This window comes from Eurytemora carolleeae, unplaced genomic scaffold (assembly GCF_000591075.1).
Source record: "Eurytemora carolleeae unplaced genomic scaffold, Eaff_2.0 scaffold19, whole genome shotgun sequence".
In the NCBI taxonomy this organism is placed as follows: domain Eukaryota; kingdom Metazoa; phylum Arthropoda; class Copepoda; order Calanoida; family Temoridae; genus Eurytemora; species Eurytemora carolleeae.
Window position 1 is genome coordinate 387562 of NW_019396026.1, and position 15992 is coordinate 403553.

Here is a 15992-nt window from a genome sequence, read left to right on the forward strand (position 1 = left end):
AAAAAGGGGGGGGGGGTGGTTCGTCCAAAAATCGTTCTCTAGGAATTTACCCGAGTTTTAAGCTGCTGATTCAACTTTATTGCTTTAAATCAATATCAATACACTTAAAGATGGCTGTAATATCGTCAAGGGTTTAAAAAAATATTTCCCATTAGAAAACTAATTTAAAAACGAATGTAGAAAAATGTTTCTTATATCTTTAAACTAAAACTCGAAGAAAACACTTTCAGAATTTGAATAAGTAATTAACAAGGTTAGAATTTATAATTCCAGTGAAGAATAAGTATCATTCTATTGATTTTCTACTTCATGGAATCGATTTTTTCAGAGGAGAGCTAAATAGATGCTGTGTGGAGCTACCCCCCCCCCCCCCCCNGAGAAAGCCCCCCCCCCCTCGACCACCCGGCAACCATATATTGCTCTACTCTAGTATAAACTTTAAAACTGGATTAAATCGATTTACCTTCTTAGCGGGAGCAGCTTTCTTTGCTGCGGCAGCTGGACGTCCCCGCCCCTTCTTGGCCGCAGCGGCTCCATCCTCAGCAGGAGCTGCTCTCTTAGCAGCAGCTTTCTTGGTAGATGCAGCCTTTTTAACAAAAAAAGCTTATAGAAAAATGTGTTCTTTTAAGAATATTAAATATATCTAAAATTCGGTGATGGTGATGGACCAAACCTCTGTAGAGTAAAAAAAAGTTTGGTACCTTTGGTGGGCGTCCCCTTCCCCTTGTGGAAACCTTAGTCTCACCGTCTTCAGCCATATTTGTATGAAGTTTATAAGTCTGAAAATAAAACAAAAAATAATTTAACTTACTTAATATATCTCTCTAAACATGTTATAATGCATATTACTCATTATTCAAGCTCTGAACATAAAAATTTAGATAATCTACAATTGCATCTTTCAAATTCACGTATAATTGTTACTTTGCTAGATAAATGATAATATTTGCCGAAGCCTCGTAAATGAGAATTGTTAAATGTTATTATGTGCACTGAGTGCGGTAAGAAGTGCAAGTGAGATTGAGAATGACTGAATGATTGAAGCAGAATGAGTAAAAGTTCGTTGGTATTCTCTACATTTGTAGTGTTATATGACCAAGCTTCTCCTACAGTTCGCTCCTCATTGGTCGAATTCTACCGGCGCGGGAAGGATTTCCCGCCTCACGGTAACATTTCCAGATTTATCCGGTTATTTCGCTTCAGAAGTTCAGACAGTTCACTCTAATCAATCCCACCGGGGAAAAATCCATGACCGGACCTACGAAATAACCTACCTACTGAGTACTGAACTACACATATAATACATCCTTTCATCAACTTAAGTAAATTTTAAAACAAATTTTAGTTGACAAATAACAGTCGGAACTCAACTCGAATACGCGCATTCTTTATTATATGAAATTGCATATCATAAGAACAAAATTCTGCAAATAATACATATAATTTTGCTTAATGAAAGCAATTAATTATTGATTTTCGCGCGATCGATGTAAAAATTCTGCCATGAAACAATCTTGAATCAAAATTCCGGAAATCGAAAAGATGTAAATTTTGATTCATTTTACTTTTAACAATTCGAAATAATGTTGTGTCAGTGTTTATGTGTAATTTTGTAAAGAATTTGCTCCTAGCCTCCTATATATATGGATTCGTCCTATAACTCTACAGAAGGTTAAGGTTCCCTCAGCTTTGCTCTGCACTCGACTCTGCACTCTGCAGTCTGTCTGCAGCTGCTGCTCTCTCACTCTCATTCAGAAACTAACAGCGTTGCCAACTCCCAGAGATGATATAATTCCCAATTTCTCTTGAAAATTCCCCATATTTCAACTAAAAATTCCCCTTTTTTATAGTGCTGAATACACAGTTAAGTACTTTTAATGGTTATCAACTTTTAAAAATCCCTCAAAATCAAACATTTTCAATATTTTAAGAGCTGTTTTGAGGAAAAACTGCCTTGACAATAATGATCTGAATTTGATTCGATTGATATAATCTGTGTTATATACTAATTCATGACAGAAATTTTTTTGAATTTTAGACAATTCATTCGTTATAAGCACAATTTACAAAATATATTAGTATTAAATTCCCCAGAAATACCCCAATTTTCGATCAATTCACCATTGGCGTAAAAATTCCCCAGATTTCCAAAAAATGGGGCAAAATTCCCCCCGTTGGCAAAGCTGGAAACTAACTCTCTCTTATTACTCCAGTCCATCCTCACTGTGGTGTGGACTCATTGATACTCTCAGTCTCACTCTCAGGGTCCAGCTCTCTACTGGGGATGTTAAATTATTTTAATTTTTACAAATTTTACTCATGTAATTTCTCCTGTCCATATTCATGGATGAACAAGTGGGCGGCCACTGCAGGGGACGAGTGTGGTGTGTACCTTTGCCCCCCCCCCTGTCTTATAAAGGAGGGGGACGCCCCCCCCCCTGAGATTTTGATGCCATAAATGTTCTCAATTTGATAACGTTCAAAATGTTTCAAAATCAACAAGAGAATGGGAATGATAAATGTAGATATTTGTAAGAAATTTAAATAGACTTATATAGATATACTCTTCAATAAAATTCAAATTCAATAAATGTGGAATTAACATCTATTTTTTTTTACTCTACTGAGGTTTGGTCCATCACCAACACCGAATTTTAAATAGACTTATATTATAATACAAAGTCTTTTAGTCCGCTCCGCGCGTTGAGTTCGGTCTCTGGAAAAAATCTATAATAGCCCATCCCAGCTAGCCAAATTGCGTAGATAGCGTGGTCGCATATTATTTTGGCTCTAATTGCGCAATTAAAACGCAAATTTGCGTATGACTAGATTTCAAATTAGTGTAAATATCTAATTTTTCTTAAGAAAATATTTTATAACTCAGCTTTAAGTAAAAATATCATGAATTTGTGAAGATGTGTATCATTTTATTTCAGGCATACAAATTGTGTAAAAATACGCTCAATTTGCGTAATTCCCTACAACTCTAAATCTAAATTATTTGTGAAATATCTAAAATTTCTGATACGGCATATATTGCATTTTCCCAAAAAATTGAAAAAATAAACTTTTAAAAAGAATTTAAGTTGTCTTTGTTAGCATTAAAATAGCGTAAAAATTGCGCTCTTTTTACGCATATGTTTTGAGTGTTTTAAATATTGAAGAATTGAGTGGCCCAGGTGTGTGTGCATATAGTGCAGAGTGCAGCAATGTTATATTATATAGAAAGCCGTGGGATATGTAGATAAGGGTGGGAAGGGGGGGGATAATTGGGCAGAGAATTTACAGTGCTATATAGTACACTGGTTTTTAGTACCAAATTTCACCGCTAGGTGTCTCTATTTGTTTCATGTAAACTTTTAAAAAAAAGTAAAAAGGATCAGATTAAATTTTTTACTAAAAATATATCATTTAGAAGTCAAGATTTGGGTTTTAAATTATTTTAAATTTTTTTAAATACAACATTTTTATTAGGAAAATGCACTGAATTTTCTATCAAAAAGTTTTATATAATCTTTCATAACTCTCATACAAGTATAAAGCTTGACGCTATAATCTCTATGTTGATCTGTTTTCCGGATGAAGGGAAACAATTCAGAGACAATACCATATCGGTACTCAGGGATGAATGGCCTATCTGCATGCATCAAATATTGCATAATTTTTGGTAATTGAGAAAATAAAAATGCGCATTTTTGGCATAAATTTGTATAATATTATTACGTCAATTTTACGTCTACTAAAACCAATAAATTTACGTAGCTAAGTGTGCGATTTTACGTCTTTCATGACGTAAAAAGAGCCAAAATGTCGACGTAAAATTTACGTAAAAATGCCAAAAGTGACGTTTAAATTGCGAGCTTTTTGCGCAATTTGGCTAGCTGGGATACACTAACGTATTAGGAGGAAGTGTCTTATGAGTCCACTTAAGAAAATTACATAAATAATTTATTAACACTTGTATATGGATGTGTGTATATGATCGAATAGCTTACATAGATAAAAAAAAATTATCAATATTTTTTCAAAAAAGGGGGGTGTTACCAAGGGGGGCACAAAGAGTGACCCCCCTACACAAATGCTTTCATACGCCAATGCATCTAAATCATGTCCTTGATACAAACTAAAAAAAAAAGAAACTAAAGATGGCGAGGTCAACCTGAGTCAAAATGTAAATCTGACGGAATTCTGAGAAAATGAGCATAAACGGTTTGTAGAAAATCAGGTTTCAGTCGGATATGATCGCATACGACAAATATACTGAAATACAGTCCTCATTACTTTTACAGTATTTTGGGGGGTCACATAAATTAATTTTAATCTGAACGCCTCTGAACAGCAGTTTATGCACTAATCTGCAAAGTTAGAAAGCATAAAGAAAAAACTCTGTATACATGTACTTTGTCTGTATTTTAAGAAACAAATAAAGAAACAATTAAAAATTATTTCTCTTTTTTAGTGCAGAATTATTTAAGATTCAAATATTTTTACACATCACAATTCGGATTTTCGTTTTAGAATACCAATGTTATATAGAGCCATTCTTGTTTTCCGCAATATCCAAAAACTGGGTTATCAATATTTGTCGAGGGTAACCCACGGGTCAGATTTAGATATAGGACTGGGTTTTGGTTCAGTGTCAGACTTCTCAGAATCACCGGGTTTATGGTTAGGTTTAGTTTCAGGGTCTGGATCAGGTTAAATTTAAGATTCGGAGCTGACGTGTTTATTATCCTTGTCCAACTGAGGAATAGGGGATGATACAAAAGATTGAGAGCGTTGTCTTTCTCTTATTTTTGGGGGGTTAAAAAGTTGAGGATTCTTCAACACTTTGCGGAATCACACACAATCTTAGGGACCTTGGACTGGGGGCCTCTCATGGACCTCTCTTCGGACTGGGAATTTCTCATAGACCACTCTTTCGGACAGAGAGCTTCTCATGGACCTCTCCATTTTCATTAAACCATGGAGTTTTTTCATTAAACCATGGAGGTTTTTAAATAAACCATGGAGGTTTTTCATTAAACCATGAAGATTTTTCATTAAACCATGGAGCGTTTTCCTTTTAACCATGGAGTTTTTTCATTAAACCACGGAGTTTTTTCCTTTAAACCATTAAGCTTTTTCATTAAACCATGTAGTTTTTTTCATTAAACCACGGAGTTTTTTCCTTTAAACCATTAAGTATTTTAAATTAAAACATGGAGTTTTATTTTCAAACCATGAAGTTTATTGTCCCAATTATAGAGTTTTTTTTACAGTGGTTGGCCATAATATTAATATAATGAAGACGACTTTCGATATAAATTTTGATAAATATTAAGCTTTTAAATAACAAGGATACCCAAAACATGGAAACATAGAGAATCTGTCAATTAAAAAAAAGCTTCTCACTTATTACTTGTAAGCTTGTAATTCGAAAAAAGCTTGTTAACAATTATAACTTCAAGAAAAAAGTCGTCTTCGTTATATTGGTATTATCGCCTACCGCCGCACTTAAACCAATTGCGGCTTGCAGTTAATCACCTGATTCAAAATACAATGTTGGGTTCTCTTCATAAATTGATCTAAATTTCCCACACATCTTTTTAAGTAGATTTTGTTTCCAGTAACTTTAAGACAAAAATGGCTTGTAAATTTTTAATAATGTTAATAACTATTCTGAAAGAACTCATTCTCTAGTTTCCAAACAATAATTTCAATTAATACTCATTTTTATATTCCATGCTGACAAGAACTGAAACTTCAAAAAAAACTTTAATTGGTAAATTAAGTATTTCTTGCAAGAAAATTTTTAACATTTCTGTTAATTTTCACTTTCTTTATTGATATTTATAGCAACCACAATAAATTTAGGAATTATTTTATTTGTAAATTAACAATAAAAAAACTAAAAATTCAGAAATACAGGTTTTCCGTCCAGCTGTTTAGTGCTCTTCTTGAAACTGTCCAAATCTTGCTGCAGCATGATGGCATTCACCGAACTTTGAAGACTTTAATTGTATCCACTCTGGGCACTTTAACAGCTTTAGATAAATCTTAGATTGGTTTCTTCAAGCCTACAACTCCGATCATGATGGAAACTTCTAGAAATATTAATAGATTATGGTTGATTTATGGTTCGCACTTTAAGGGACTGTACACTGTACAAGTGTACATGTAATTCATGAGTTCAGACCCTCACTTTATACAGTGGCAGATCTGCCTCGCAACGGTAGCATTTAAACCTTTGTCTCATCAACGATGAACAAGAAATCTATATTTGTCTAGGAAAAAAGGATTATTTTCCATTGCGGTTTCTCTAAAAGTGATTTGCGCATTTATGCTTTAGAGACATGGTTGAAATCATAGCAGAATTAAACACTTATCAGATAGAAGAGAACGACAATAAATGCCTTATGTTGTTACCCAGACAAAAGTTATAAGAACACCAGGGTGTATCGGACATGCCACTCTTCTTTTCCAAGAAGGTTCACTGGAAATGACATCTATAGATTCACTTCATTCAATTCGAAAATAAATGATGAAAGAAAGAAAGTTTTGATATTTGTATTTTTAAAATTTGTACCTATGGTTGCAGGTATACAGGAGCAGAGTGAGAATACAACCCAATATAGAGAACAGTCCCATAGATCCAGCATCATGTAAGCCAGGGATACTGTTGCTGTTGCATGACTGTTCTCAAGATATAATAATTACAGATCTTATTTCTGATCCTCTTAATTTTTTTTTCTTAATAGATTTACAATCTGATTTTGTTCTCTTCTAGCTTGTTTTTAATCAAAGTATAATTCAATCGATACTGCTTCCTTCTCTCTACAAAAAGAAAGCATCAAAATCAATAATTTTGTAATAACCTGATATTTTGTCATATACAAGATATAACTTTTCCTTAATTTCCAAATTCTAATCAGATTTTTATTAGTTTGACTTATAGACTATTAAACTATCCTCATATTTCGATACTGAGTATTTAACTATTCAAAACTAAGTTTATTAAATATCTATACACTATAAGTTTTATATGTAAATATATCCCTGCATATAGAAACTAGAGCTTGGGTTGGAGAGAACATACTCAAACCAGCTAGAAACCCGATCTGTAAAGAAATTATTCCATTAAATGCAGTGCCACTGCAATTAGTGAAGTGCTCTCAGATAATGCGTATATAGGTCGTTTTTTGCCTATATTTTCTTCAGGGTCAAAATTTGGCAAAACAAAAAAAACCAAATTTTTTTTTTCATTTTTTATTATAAACATTTGTTTTTGTTTTGCAGTATGGCAAATACAAAAGACATATCACATGGATTGGCTTGAATATCATCATTTAGAGATTTTTTAGTTTTTTTATGTGAGTTCCCAGAAGGGAGTTATAAATAGTTAGTTTTTGATAGTGGGTCTCATCATATGTGTTCAATGGACATCCTATTATTGCGTCATCTTTAATTTTTATGACATAAATGTTGCAACACCAAGTATTTAATAGTGACACTTAGAATATATGTACTAATATCTGCTTTTAGAATAAATGATTTATGTTGCACTTTATTGCGTCCAAATCAACCATTCAAAAGTGTTTTGAAGATATCACTAGGGAAACTTGATGCAAGTAAGATTGAAAAAATTTTAATGATTCGAATGATACCTTCTCTTTTTGAAGAGCTATTGAGAGGGGTGAATGGTTTGTATTTTCTTATCTGTAATTGAACAAGTTTGGGTTTCTCTTTATACTTGAACGTAAATTTAAAACTGTAGGAGGAGCTACAAGATCACAAATCCGTACATGTAATGTCGCTTTAATTTAACCTTCTCATTCTGCAACTAGTTTAAAGATGATTTGTATTTTTAAACCAAACTTACCATTTCTATTCCCATAAGTCCAATGGCTACTCCTAGTCCAGCCGTCAACTCAGTTTCTTTTCTGTACATCATATCTTCGGTGTACTCTAAACAATTAACATGTACATTGTACAGCTCTATTATACAATTCTGTACATCATATCTTCGGTGTACTCTAAAGAATTAACATGTACATTGTACAGCTCAATTATACAATTCTGTACATCATGTCTTCGGTGTACTCTAAATTTAACATGTACATTGTACAGCTCTATATACAATTCTGTACATCATATCTTCGGTGTACTCTAAACATTTAACATGTACATTGTACAGCTCTATTATCTTCGGTGTACTCTAAACATTTAACATGTACATTGTACAGCTCTATTACAAATTCTGTACATCATTTTTTTCGGTGTACTCTAAACATTTAACATGTACATTGTACAGCTCTATTATACAATTCTGTACATCATATCTTCGGTGTACTCTAAACATTTACCATGTACATTGTACAGCTCAATTATACAATTCTGTACATCATTTTTTGGTGTACTCTAAACATTTAACATGTACATTGTACAGCTCTATTATACAATTCTATACATCATATCTTCGGTTTACTCTAAACAATAAACATGTACAGTGTACAGCTCTATTATACAATTCTGTACATCATATCTTCGGTGTACTCTAAACATTTAACATGTACATTGTACAGCTCTATTATACAATTCTGTACATCATGTCTTCGGTGTACTTTAAACGTTTAACATGTACATTGTACAACTCAATTATACAATTCTGTACATCATTTTTTTTGGTGTACTCTAAACATTTAACATGTACATTGTACAGCTCTATTATACAATTCTATACATCATATCTTCGGTGTACTCTAAACAATTAACATGTAAATTGCACAGCTCTATTATACAATTCTGTACATAATATCTTCGGTGTACTCTAAACATTTACCATGTACATTGTACAGCTCAATTATACAATTCTGTACATCATTTTTTTTGGTGTACTCTAAACATTTAACATGTACATTCTACAGCTCTATTATACAATTCTATACATCATATCTTCAGTGTACTCTAAACAATTACAATGTACAGTGTACAGCTCTATTATACAATTCTGTACATCATATCTTCGGTGTATACTCTAAACATTTAACATGTACATTGTAAAACTCTATTATACAATTCTGAACACCATATCCTCAGTATATACTCTAAACATTTAACATGTACATTGTACAGTTCTATTATACAATTCTGTACATCAAATCTTCAGTATATACTCTAAACATTTAACATGTACATTGTACAAGTCAATTCTGTACATCATATCTTCAGTAAATACTCTAAACATTTAACATGTACATTGTACAAGTCAATTCTGTACATCATATCTTCGGTGTACTCTCAACATTTAAAAGTTTATAAAATTCTAAACTTACATCTTCAATCTATCTATCTATCTATCTATCTATCTATCTATCTATCTATCTATCTATCCAAACATTGAAAAAGTGCAATATACGATGTACAACTTTATGATACAAATATATACGTTCCTCGGTGTACCCCTAAACATTAAACATGTATTATACAATTTTCGTCATGTCTTCGGTGTACTCTGAAATTTAACACGTACATATATTGTTCAATTAACTCTATCATACAAGTCATGTACAGTATATCGTTGATGTTCTGTAAACATTAAACATGATATTGTCCGAACAATTCTGCACATTATTTTCAGTGCAAATCTAAATCAAACAATCAAATCCATACACCATATACAAAAGAACATGTACAGTATACAACTATATTGTACATAATTCTGTAGTTCAAATTCGCGATGTAAACTTAAAACTATTGTACAACTTATGATACTATAATATAGTTCTAACATTTTAATAATTCATGATTTGCAAATAAGTTTTAAAAGAAGTAAAAAAGTACGTGATTGACTTAAATACTTTAGGCACGGGCAGCCAGAGTACATTTGAATTTCCAAGCCGGGTCAACTTTTCCGGTTCAGTTTGTACTGTACCTAGCTCTATGGACAGGACTAGCCGGTGCAACAAGGTTGACGGGGTCAGACTTTATGCTTGATATAGGTTCAATTTACTTTTACTAAAGGGGCAGAGGTGCGTACGTAGGAAACAAAAATATTGCAAATAATTACCAAGTGGAAGACAAGCCTTGATGTTCTCCTGCTTGGACATGAGGAGGGTGATGGAGAGGATGAGGTGGGAGATTAAGCAGAGGAACCTGGCAGGGACCAGACCAGATACATGAAGCATCTAGATATACATTATACAATATGCATATATATCGCTGTAATCTCCGATCATAACTCATGAACCCCTCGACTGATGCCTCAATTTTTTCAAGGGAAACTCGGCAGACCCACTGGAATGTTCTTGCTTGGTTTAAAACTTCTAAACAGAGTCGGTTGACTTTAATAGAGAAAGTTTGGTTTTCTGGAAAAGCCGGGTTCCTTGACCTCTTTGCCTCAAATTTTGATTCAGAAACTTTGTGGAACCATAGGAATGTTTTTTTTATCTTTTCTTAAAAAAAGAATTCAAAGTAAAGCCTAGGTTGACTTTATATAAGGGAAAAATATAGTTTCCAGGTAGAGCTGGAAACTACATATCATATATATATATANGTCCAAAAATCGTATACTAGGAAATTACCAAATGACTTGTTTTAAAAGCTTTAAAATTCATGTAAACTAACACCGTCATGTCAATTTTGTATCTCATATACATTATATGATTAATATTAGGTCTTGATCTTTGTTTTTAGTATTCTAAGTAAGTAATTACTATTATTGGGTCCGTCCTAGAGAACAATTTTTGGACCTGCCCACTTTTTCAACAATTTTCAATTAAATTGGTATTTATTTTGGGTTAGGTTAGGTTAAGACACTTTCTGGGTCGAGCGCTGCGGCTAGTATAGGCTAGGGGGCCGAGCGCTGCGGCCACGGGTTAGATTAAGTTAAGACACTTTCCGGGCCGAGCGCTGCGGCAAAATCTCTTACCTTCAAGATCCATGTACAAAATTGATAGGAGGGGAAGGGCGGGGGGTCCAAAAATCTTTCTCTAGGAAATTACCCAATCATTTTTATTAAGTAAAATATATAAAAACCTAGTGTTTTAAGAGAAAATATTAAAAACCTAAAAAAGAGAATTTTGGGAATATTCTTTACCCCCCCCCCCCCCTCCAGTTCTATTAAAAAGGAACAGAACAGCCACTGTTGACATTTTTTAAATACTTGTTGGTGGATTGTTAGGTTTAAGATTACAATAGCTGAATTTGAATACATAGTTTGTGACATGTGGGGGGGGGGGCATCCATGGGTTTTGAATGAATGTCATATAATCTGAATACAAAACTCTGTATCCTCTTTATGATCTTAAAATGATCTGTTATTTTGAATTGTGTTAAACTTCTCTCAGGGGAAGCATGGAAGGGGGGGGGGTTATTTGCTCTTTTTTAGATTGTTAGAAGCAACATTTTATTGTTTAGATATTTCCTGCTCACGATGCACTTTCTGACCGAGTAGAGAAGACCTTGTATTATGGTAGACTCCCCTCAACTGACCGACCCAGCTTACCACTCACACAACTAGCTGTTGAACAGTTCGCTAGTGTTGGTCTAGAGAAGCTGGCGCGACTCGACATATCCCGCGCATCAGACATGGCTAGAGACGCGTACGCGGGTCCAACATCCCTCGTCCTCGCGTTGATCTACCTGGACCGACTTAAGAAACAGAATCCCGAGTATCTGAGAACTGTTTCCTCCGCGGACCTGTTCCTTATCTCCATGATGGTTGCGAGTAAGTTCCTTCACGATGACGGAGAGGATGACGAAGTGTTTAACGATGAGTGGGCCAAGAGTGGAAATATTGATATCAAGGAGTTTAACCGACTTGAAATAGAGTTCCTCTGCGCTATAGACTGGAAGGTGAATGTACCAACTGATGACTTTGAATCTGCATTAAAAAAGATCGAGAAGGAAATATCGTATCGCGAGGTTAGATCTCGAGGCTCTGCAACATATACTGACCTCTATGTGCTGAGTGGAAGTACTGGGATGGACCGAATGCTACGGCTTCTGACCGCCACCAGCTTAAAGATTACCGCTGTGTGTATGGCCGCCTATGCTGCCAGTATTTTCACATTTATCGGAACAACTGCTCTTATTAATCAAACTCCCTTCGGACCAACCTCACTCTCTAACTCTATCCGAACCCTGAGAACCGGTAAATCTGTCTCTGAACCTGTACCTGAACCTCAACCTGAAAGGATTATGACCGCTGCTGACTTGCTTGCCGCTTCGCTGCTGGTCACCACACTTACCTCCGGGTCCGACGAACCTGAGCTAGAGTTCAACTCAGAGTCTCAGAAACTAAATCTGTCAAGTGCCTTCAATCTAGAATCTCCCATTGGGGATTACGGATCAACTCTTCCAAGGAATGATTCCAAGCGGCGTGATGATGGATTTGAACCCCCGGACTGGATGCTGGAGAATGCATTTATCCATCACGCCACAGGAAATATTAAATCTGGATCTGTCGATACAACCTCAAGGTTCACTAAAGGTTAATATAAACTACTCTCCCGAGTTATCTTTGATTTTTAGGGAAATGAAAAAAAGTCATGAAACTTTTTATATTTTCTTAAAACCCCTGTTCAATTAAAATATGGATTAGTCATTTATGAATATTTTCAATTTTCCAAGTACTCACGATTTAATTTTTTTACTTTAATAATTCTATAATTTTTATCTGATTTTTTTTAACACAGACCTGCCGTAGATAAATTTTAGTTATCGATTAGATTTTAATTGTTGCTATTTAGGTCTTTCTGATGGGCAGAAGGAACCTATAGGAGAAACTTCCCACTGGTCCCGGTCCATCCTGGAGAATCTACTGAGCCGGGACCGTGGAGCTAATCCTTCTCAGTGTCCCTTCATGAGCTGGGGAACATCATCATGGTTCCAAACCCAACCGCTTTCTATTCTTGTTTAACTGTCTAATTCAAATATGTTCCACCACTCACTCGATAATTTTTTATTGTTTACTCATCCCGTTAATCCTGATGCATTATAAATCCCTGACTTCCCCCCCCCCCTCTTTTTATCTCTTATAAATCCCTACGAACTCCTGAGAACATATTTGATATACTAATGTTCAAAATCAAATTTAACTTGTTATGAATTTTTGTTTATACGTAAATTGCCAGGATAATTGGAATGTACTGATTTTTTAAAACAGTCGGATATTTTAATTCCTGTTTTTGTTTATTTACCCATTGCCCAAGGAGCAAAAAATTTATATAACCATAGTAATGAATTGAGTTAGAATAAAATACCCGCCTTTGATATTAATTATAACAGATCATTTTACTTAAAAATTTATTCAGATGCAAGCTTTTCTCAGGGGTCCAAATAATTTCCATCTCTGGTCCAAATGGGATCGGGCTTGAAAGTTCATTTTTGGAGGGAAAATACATTTTTTGTGTCATTGAGCACTTTAGCTAGATTTTTGTGTTTGTGTACTACACTTTATAGAAATGTGTACTGCAATTGGGGTTTAAATGACGTAAATATCAGTAATCAATAATATTGATTCAGTATAACAGATAAATTATGATAAACGGAAAAATTTACATTTACATACATGGATTTTTTTCGACATCTTGACATCGTACTTACATTTGTTTACAACAATAACATGGTGAATTGTTCCCAGAATATTAATTTAACATTTAGAATAGAATTAGATGGCATATATTGGACCCCTGGGCCTTTCTAGATTTCTATACCGTGTTTAAATGGTACTGTAAATAGTCGGAAATTTGTGTGGAGTATCATACATCTCGAAATCCCGGCATGGTCTGACCACCACGAGATATCCCGGCATGGTCGGACCACCACAAGATATCCCGGCATTGTCTGATCACCACGAGATATTCAGGCAGGGTCTGACCACCACGAGATATCCTGGCAGGGTCTGACCACCACGATTTATCCCGGCAGGGTCTGACCATCACGATTTATCCCGGCATGGTCTGATCACGACGAGATATCCCGGCATGGTCTGATCACGAGTTATCTCGGCAGGGTCTGACCACCACGAGATATCCCGGCATGGTCTGACCACCACGAGATATCCCGGCATGGTCTGACCACCACGAGAGATCCCGGCACGGTCTGACCACCACAAGAGATCCCGACATAGTCTTACCACCACGAGAGATCCCGGCATGGTCTGACCACCACGAGAGATCTCGGCACGGTCTGATCACCACAAGAGATCCCGGCATGGTCTGACCACCACGAGATATCCCGGCAGGGTCTTACCACCAAGAGAGATCCCGGCATGGTCTGACCACCACGAGAGATCCCGGCATGGTCTGACCACCACGAGAGATCCCGACATGGTCTTACCACCACGAGATATTCCGGCATGGTCTGACCACCACGAGATATCCCGGCATGGTCTGACCACCACGAGAGATCCCGGCACGGTCTGACCACCACAAGAGATCCCGACATAGTCTTACCACCACGAGAGATCCCGGCATGGTCTGACCACCACGAGATATCCCGGCAGGGTCTGACCATCACGAGATATCGAAGAGGAATAAAATGAAGCCATAGATCTGCATAAGATGGAGATCAATACTTGATCCCGGGATTTACAATACATAAGTTCTGACTTCAGATCAGATAATAAAACCTTCAAATAACAGGTTTGTAGAAATATCTATCACTAAACGGAATAGGAAGAGGTTTCCAAGAAAAGCCGACATTTGTTCTTAATAGATTTATTTTTATATTCCGCATTTTTTTATTAAGTGTAAAATATTATTGTTATTCGCTCACTCTAAATTCGGCATTATTCAATCATTTTGCTTTGAAATAAATATTTAACCAACCTTAAACTTAATTTTTGGCGACTGATAATTTGTAAAAATAATTATTTTTGAATGAATAACAGATATTTAAAAGTTCTGGGGTAAAGTAAAAGAAGGTTTTAAAACTAAAACTTTTAAAAAGAAAATGACATAATTTTTTTATCGTATATAAATTGTTTAAGATAAAGAAAATAACTTCAAATTTTGAGGGGAAAAATAAGCGAGAAATATTTGAAAAATACATAACGGAGAAAGCCTATAAGTATTTTTATTTTTTATTATAAACGATCACAAATTAACTCAAGAACCAGTTGACCGGTTTGCCTCAAATTTTACAGTACTTAGGATCCGGATCTGCATCAATATGCGGATCCAAGGGGCAAAATATCAATCAAAAACTGCAAACAAAAATCTTTTGCTCACAAACTCAAAATCTTTACTTACCTCTGGATGGTTCATTAAGTTTTATCTTAAAAATAACAGGAAAGAAGAAAAATAATTTGAAAATTCTTCATTGTTAAAAAATCAGTAAATCTTATATGAAATGTTCATGACCTGGATTCCCTGAATCCGGATTTAGATCTGGATCCGGATTCATTTTTTTGCAGTGCGGATCCAGGATTCGGATCCGCATCAAAAGTAAATGTATGAATCCTTAGCACTGATTAATTTTGATTATGGATCTCGTTAGATTTAGAACAACGAGAATGCTCTCAGATGGGTTTTATAATTTTAAGATAAATAGATTTTTATTTATTTTGCAGGCAAAGCTGGGTTCTGGGTTCCCAAGCTAGGATAAGATAAAACAACACAAAATTGGATGATTTACTTGAAGTCATAAAAGAAACCAGAATCTCTCATCTATGTTTAAAATGCTTAGTTTTGTAAAAATTATTTCAAATTTTAATTTTCTAGAGTACGGCACAAATCAAGAATATTTATAATTCGACAACATGTTTTTAAGAAAAATAATTATTCGCCATGCTTAAAGCATGTAGCATTTTTTTCAGAAGCTGTAAATATATATATATATATATAAATCAGAGCAGCTTTTCAGTTTTCAAAATTATTAATACAAATTGTTTAGGATCGCTCCTCTTTCGTTAATAAATATGGTTATATCATATATATATGATATACTAGACTGTGATTAGGATTTTTTTGTCAAAACAAGCTGAGTTGTGAGAGATGAGAGAATTT

The 15992-nt window shown here is 34.8% G+C and overlaps 3 protein-coding genes across 4 annotated transcripts in view; 1 reads left to right on the forward strand and 2 right to left on the reverse strand.

Annotated features, from left to right (window-relative positions):
* The window catches only part of LOC111712902 (histone H1.C8/H1.M1), a 1989-nt gene extending 1211 nt beyond the window's left edge, over positions 1 to 778 (reverse strand). The window contains exons 1-2 of the mRNA XM_023487689.1: positions 702 to 778; positions 464 to 586 (exon numbers count right to left, since the gene is read on the reverse strand). Of these exons, the coding sequence (XP_023343457.1) occupies positions 464 to 586; positions 702 to 758 (180 nt within the window). The 5' untranslated portion in view covers positions 759 to 778. The remainder of the gene's footprint in view (positions 1 to 463; positions 587 to 701) is intronic.
* Positions 779 to 5849: 5071 nt separating this feature from the next.
* LOC111713408 (transmembrane protein 107) lies at positions 5850 to 10198 on the reverse strand. Of its 2 annotated transcripts, XM_023488291.1 has the most exons (5): positions 10049 to 10194; positions 7862 to 7947; positions 7039 to 7100; positions 6569 to 6675; positions 5850 to 6086 (listed from the first exon to the last, which is right to left on the reverse strand). In XM_023488291.1, the coding sequence occupies exons 1-5, from the start codon at positions 10164 to 10166 to the stop codon at positions 6040 to 6042; spliced, it is 420 nt and encodes a 139-aa protein (XP_023344059.1). In that variant the 5' UTR covers positions 10167 to 10194; the 3' UTR covers positions 5850 to 6039. The 2 variants fall into 2 exon arrangements, with proteins under 2 accessions (XP_023344059.1, XP_023344131.1); XM_023488363.1 differs by lacking the exons at positions 5850 to 6086; positions 6569 to 6675; positions 7039 to 7100 and adding an exon at positions 7150 to 7698 and having other exon boundaries at positions 10049 to 10198.
* Positions 10199 to 10280: 82 nt separating this feature from the next.
* On the forward strand, positions 10281 to 14819 carry LOC111711747 (protein CNPPD1). Its single transcript, XM_023486210.1, has 3 exons — positions 10281 to 10313; positions 11398 to 12472; positions 12732 to 14819. Exons 1-3 carry the CDS (start codon positions 10281 to 10283, stop codon positions 12899 to 12901), a joined length of 1278 nt encoding a protein of 425 aa, XP_023341978.1. The 3' UTR covers positions 12902 to 14819.
* The last annotated feature ends 1173 nt before the right edge of the window (positions 14820 to 15992 follow it).

Excerpts from the sequence above, each read along its gene's own strand:
- LOC111713408 (XM_023488291.1), bottom strand. The coding sequence starts at position 10,166 with ATGCTTCATGTATCTGGTCTGGTCCCTGCCAGGTTCCTCTGCTTAATC. Across the intron at positions 7,948-10,048 it reads CAAGGCTTGTCTTCCACTTG|AGTACACCGAAGATATGATG; the intron begins GTAATTATTTGC and ends TTAATTGTTTAG. Across the intron at positions 6,087-6,568 it reads CTGTATACCTGCAACCATAG|AAGTTTCCATCATGATCGGA; the intron begins GTACAAATTTTA and ends TAATATTTCTAG.
- LOC111711747 (XM_023486210.1), top strand. The coding sequence starts at position 10,281 with ATGTTCTTGCTTGGTTTAAAACTTCTAAACAGA. Across the intron at positions 10,314-11,397 it reads GTTTAAAACTTCTAAACAGA|ATATTTCCTGCTCACGATGC; the intron begins GTCGGTTGACTT and ends TTTATTGTTTAG. Across the intron at positions 12,473-12,731 it reads AACCTCAAGGTTCACTAAAG|GTCTTTCTGATGGGCAGAAG; the intron begins GTTAATATAAAC and ends GTTGCTATTTAG.